The 5,886-nt window shown below is 36.5% G+C and overlaps 1 protein-coding gene across 1 annotated transcript; it reads right to left on the bottom strand.

The window, feature by feature from the left end:
- Nucleotides 1-1,177: 1,177 nt before the first annotated feature.
- Nucleotides 1,178-5,459, bottom strand: LOC129258208 (uncharacterized). The gene is made up of 3 exons (XM_054896529.2): nucleotides 5,079-5,459; nucleotides 4,185-4,225; nucleotides 1,178-2,991 (listed from the first exon to the last, which is right to left on the bottom strand). The coding sequence occupies exons 1-3, from the start codon at nucleotides 5,356-5,358 to the stop codon at nucleotides 2,716-2,718; spliced, it is 597 nt and encodes a 198-aa protein (XP_054752504.1). The 5' UTR covers nucleotides 5,359-5,459; the 3' UTR covers nucleotides 1,178-2,715.
- Nucleotides 5,460-5,886: the final 427 nt, after the last annotated feature.

The following is a 5,886-nucleotide window of genomic DNA, read 5'->3' as shown; positions in this document are numbered from 1 at the left end:
CCCCTTCCAGCTCAACCATCCCCTCCAACAACCCTACCCCAACCCTATCCAACCACCACCTATTAGCACCTTTCTGCATCTGCATTCAGAAGTATTGGTGCATCACGGTTTCAGTACAAACAAAATATGTCCAAAGGGGTTTGAAGTTCGAAACTAAACACGTAAGAAAATGCATTACCATTTGCTCCGATCCCATTGAGTTTTGCATCATGCTAGAAAACTAATTCAGACCACTTGAGATTTATAAATTCTGACGCACTATTTCTGTGTCTGGCGGCTACTCCCCACCACCAAAAAGTCTGGCATTATTTTTTAAATGACCCTGACGCTATGCACATTAAAATCCAACAAATTTCATGCACGGTTACTTTTTCAGCTAGGATAGCCTAGTTTTGGGGGTCCTTTTCATGGCCCTCTTGACTACAACCACCACAAATGACCAGCCAGAAACGCATTTCATTACTAAAACCTGGCAGTTTTTCCAGCGGTTTATTTCCAATTCGTCTAATGCTAATTCGTCCAATTGCCAAATTGTCCACTACCATTTGGTCTATCATCAGTTCGTCTACTCACCACATGGTCTACTTTCATTAAGTCTAGTTAATGTTATTCCGTCTAATAACCAGTTGGTCCAATAGCCATTTAGTCCATATACCATTTGGTCTAATTACACTTAAGTGTTAATTGTGCAAAATGACGAAAAGAAAATTGGTATTAGACCAACTGGTTATTAGACGAGACGAAATGGTAATAGACGAAAAGGTGATGGACAGAATGGCAATAGACTAAATAAAGGTAGACCAAGTGGTGTGTGGACGAGTTGGCAGTGGACAATTGGCAATTTACCTTTCCAGCATGGGTAGAGTGTCGAGTGCGAAAGGTACACAGGAGAACTTTCAGAGAAACCGACAGTTTCCCTGGCGATGTTTGCCGATAAAAAAAAAACATAGCTCTCCAGAGAACTTCTCTGCTTTCATGACTTCAGAGGTCGAAATTAATATCCCTAAAATCCCCTGAACCGAGATTACACGCTCTGAATAAAACAGATGGCTGATTTTATCAGTAGAGTTAAATACCCTAGAACATTCGGTTTTGTTTTAATAACAGTATTTGTTATTATGGCATCTTTTACATCCTAAAAATGCACTGAAAATATTAAAATACTCTCGATTTTTTTGTGTGTGTTTTGCTTTAAAATCTTCCTATAATATGTTATAATTCAATCTTTTTGACACCTTTTGTAATAAAAAAGAATGTTTACAATTTTCTTTTCATTCGTTGTGCACTATATGAGCAAAGTGATATAAGATTTCTGTCTTGTAGATATATTGGTCCTATCTCATCTCTTTTTACATGTCTGAAGCATTTTTCATGATTTTGTTTTAAACCTGCCTTTAGTTTTGGTAAAAAATCTCTCCAGAACTTGTGCATTCCATTTCATTCTTAGACTGTTGGGGTGCATGGTGTGAAGGACATAAAAATGTAATTGGATGAATTTTCCAATTTTACATCAGTATCTAATTCAATCAAGTTAGCCAATCATAATAGGATTTCTTGTTTATATAAAACACCTCCAGCACGGAAAGGGGGCTGATAATTTCATTCTTTGTCAGTAGCTATCCATTTAATATAGAGCAAGTGCTTGAATGGTTATGAAAAATACCATATTTAAATTTGATCACAGTCATAAGCAGGCAATAATGTACTAAAGTTGCCCTGCTCAGATGTCTGATGTTGTTAATAATTCACATAATTGCCCCTTTACCAAAGAAATGACTATTATACCTGTATTAACAGCTACCTTTAGGCAAAATTTCAAGTCATAAAATCTTGCAAATCTTGCATTTGTTGACTTGGCATAGTACAAACCAGGGCAATACAAAAGTAATAACAAATCAAAACAACAGGAAACATTTATAAAGGAAATAAGCTTACAGGTCTGTACTCAACAATTATCCACTCAATTGAGCATCTATACAGTGTGTTTGTGCAGCACACAAACACACACAAAGACTTTGATAGCATTGAACATGTTAACACCCTATTTCCTACAAGAGACAGAGTCCCACAAAGTAAGTGTACATTGAATGAATGGTTTGTTTGTGTTCTTGAGAATAAAGAGGTGCAAACATGATTGAAATCTGAACAAAAGAAACCAATGATCTTGAACACTGTGAACAAGGTTTGTTCTTTTGATAAAAGAAAGAGGAGTGCAGGGGGAGAGATAGATAGGCTTCTTCAGCAAGCAACAATGTTTTCATCATTGTTAATGGTTAATATGGTAACTATTTTTTACTGATTGTATCTTAATGTATAAATATTCTAAAATAAGACTGATATTTTGACCACCATTATTGTTCTAATCTTTATTACTGTTGTTAATATTAGAGAGAGTCAAAAGGGGCCTAAGCTTTCGATCCTAGCAGAATCTTCGTCGGAGGCAAAATGCCTGTTGTTAATATTATCATGAAAAATTACTACTACTTAATCTTAAATGATAAAGTAGCCTACTATTGATCACAATTTTCATTCTTACTAGATCATTGACATTATGATTCCATTAAAGTTGCAATAATCACTATCATTACCATAATAAATATTTCTTGGAAGAATTTGACTTGTATCACTTTTTTCTACAAGGCCTCATAGCAACAAAGCAATATTGAAATGCACATCTTGTACTGAACAAATACATATATATAGGCCTGAGTCATGTCAGAATGTTTTTGATCCGGAATCATCATCATCCCCATCATCATCATCACCATCATCATCATCATCATCATCATCATAAAATTTGCCACACCCTACCTCTTCTTCTGAATCCTTCCATGTATATCCTTCAGTGATTGGTAACTTCTTAGATTTATTGGGAAGAGAAAAGTCCCTGTCTTGCCATTTTATGAACCATTTATTTGGCTTCAATTCAAAGCCATCGTGGTCTTCATGGGGCACATCATCTTCTACTTCATCAGAGGTGTATGTTATATTCTGTAATAGAAAGGAAAGAGAGAGAAATATATAACAATTTCATTTCTAATTTTTTGATTTGACGTTTGAAGTTTAGGCTGAAACTGGATGTTTTCTTTTGTATCAACATAGTTTAAAATGGTTCCATGACATTTGCTCCGGCAACAATTTCTCCACTGTAAATTCCACACACTAATTAAATGACCAATTTCAACTCTGGATTTAACACTATACCCTATCCTTGACCCATTGTAACCCTAAACCTAACATAAAACCCTATTACAACCCTAACCCTAGATGTATTCCTTAGAAAAAATTGTCGCCATCTGAGCAAATGTTGTGTCACTGTTATCTAAAAGTTTAGTGTCAATGTGTCCATAATATCTATCTCATTGACTAATATGTGATATTCTTAAGAGTGAATACAAGCATGAAAATCAGCTTCAGTAATGCTATACGCCATGCAACTATATTCTAGTCAAACTAAAATTATTCAGACACACTTATTATCACAGATCTATAAAACTATTTTCAGAAGGGACATGCCATTATATCATGAAACTTAGCACCCTAACTAATATTTTAAGCGATTACTCTGACATAGTTTAGCATTAACTCATTAACTACTAAATTCTGTTAATTCTCAGCATACATATAGACTTAACACAAGGACCATCTGGTTGTATTTAAGGCAACAGGCCAATGTATCATGTACTGGTCCTAAAGGGTAAATAGATCACCTGGTTCGACTTGCAATCAATAATTTAAGTGCAATAATACAAAACGAATAGTGGCTCAATAAATGTTCCATTAGAAAATGTGAGCACTGAGCAGGCCTTTTGGCATGGACCTATTATTGATCTAAAATTGATCAGTGTTAATTTGAAACTGAAAAGTTTCTGTTCACAAAATACAACTCAATCGTAAAAATACATCCCAAGAAATACATGTACATATAAGAGCTGAGGCAAACTTTAGAACATAACTTTGGCATATAATAAAATGATATAGAATGGGGGGGGGGGCTTGCCAAGAGAAAGCCGTTGGTATGGGAGGCAAGCCCCCTGTGACTTAGATTCAATACGTTCAGAAAAAAAACAATTTGCAAAACTAGCATAACACTGTGACAGAAGAAAAAAAAACACTCTACAAAACATCATAAGACAAAAGTGAGTGAAAAAAATTCAAACATGACTATAACATGCCAGACTTACCTGTAAATGAGTAGGAATGGTTGATGTCACATGATCTCTACCTGTGATTGGTAGAAGGAAAATGAGGGGTAACAGTGAGAGATAGAGGGGAAGATAAGAGAAAGAGAGATGAGTCAATGTCAATATTCTTGAAACTCAATACCTTCAATAGCTATGTGGTAAAGCAACTCAATATATCATTCATCAATTTGACCACTGCTCCCACATCAGGAAAATTTTTTTTTTTTAAATAGACAGGCGTCTAGATAATGGACCACAATGCATGGTAACAACTTGTATTGAACTTGCAAATTGTGTGGAAATGTACTTGACAAATGCCATTAGTTCATTGTCAAACAAAGCATGTGCAGTTTTAATATCTTGAAGAAAAACAATGAAATACCGGTATATATGTTTTTAATAGGATGATAATGAAATGAGAAAATGATGATAGATCTGGCTTGTACATACACTGATATAGTGAAACATTGCAGGGCATCTTCTTCACTGTTTCTCATTTTATTCAACAACTCTTCTTACTTTGGGCACCAACAAGACGACGAGAAAAGGCAAATGAAGGAATTTATAAAGTCGAGTAGATCTACAGGAAAGATAACATCTCTAATATGGCATTATTATGGACCACCTACTGTCTACTGTGTAAATTGAAACAAAAAGAAAGTAATGAATACTAATGACAAATGGAACAATATTTAGTCATCAAAAGGGGGAAACCCAAAGTTCTTCTTCTCTTCTGAAGTAAAGTCCTTCTTTTCTTCCAGTCTTTCCTTCTACATGTTCTAGCTCTTCCCTCCTCTCACTTTCCATCTCATTCTCCTTCATCTTACCTTCCTTCCTCATCTTATTTTCTGTCATGCACTCACATAGCAACATTACACAATGTTGGTTGCTTACCCTCTGCACTTGACTTCGTTGTTGTGCTCGATAATTGGGAAGTTTCATCCCGTGCTGCTCCATGGAACGATGAAGCGTGAAACAGACGAGACCCGCCATCAATATTTTGGGTCGAAGAAACCAATGGTGTTCTCGCTGGAAGTAAGTTATGTCTCAAATAATCCAGTTTGGGTGGAGAGTAAAATAACCAGAATGCTAAACAGCACAAAGCTACGATCTGAAGTTTCAAAAACGTGTACGAACATTTAGGTACCGTCCCTTGTGTGGGCATTGCTCCCATGTTGCTCTCAATTCTCGTTGGAACATTTCCCACAGCCAAACAACAAGAAACCGATATGTACTATCGTACAGTGTATATAAATCAGTGCAGTCTTCTTAGCTTCGTGCTCAAAAGACTTCTTCACTGCCACTCCACGCGATATACACTGGTCTAGCGCAGTCAGGCCGCAGGACGTAACGGAGGGCCATGGAGGAGTACGGGAGGAAGCAATTTATGTTCAATGTGTTTCCCCCTTGGAATTCCATTTCCCGATTTGTCACTTATTACAAATACGTCGCGTGAGGGGGGGGGGGGAGTGTGTACTCACAGACACTATGAGCAAGTTAAATCCAACCTGGGGAAATGTCATGAAAAAATACTCCGCGACACAGGGGGTATCGAAAGTTTTGAAACAATTGTGCGAACTTTCCACCAATAAGAGAGTAGATCACCACTTGAATGCTCTAGGATCGACAGCAGATATACAGACACCATCTCTATGGTTTACACAAGCAATCAGGCAATTTTCCTTTACTTTGATTGGTTGAG

Source organism: Lytechinus pictus, chromosome 4 (genome assembly GCF_037042905.1).
Source record: "Lytechinus pictus isolate F3 Inbred chromosome 4, Lp3.0, whole genome shotgun sequence".
Taxonomy (NCBI): domain Eukaryota; kingdom Metazoa; phylum Echinodermata; class Echinoidea; order Temnopleuroida; family Toxopneustidae; genus Lytechinus; species Lytechinus pictus.
This window is presented reverse-complemented; position numbering and strand designations above follow the sequence as displayed.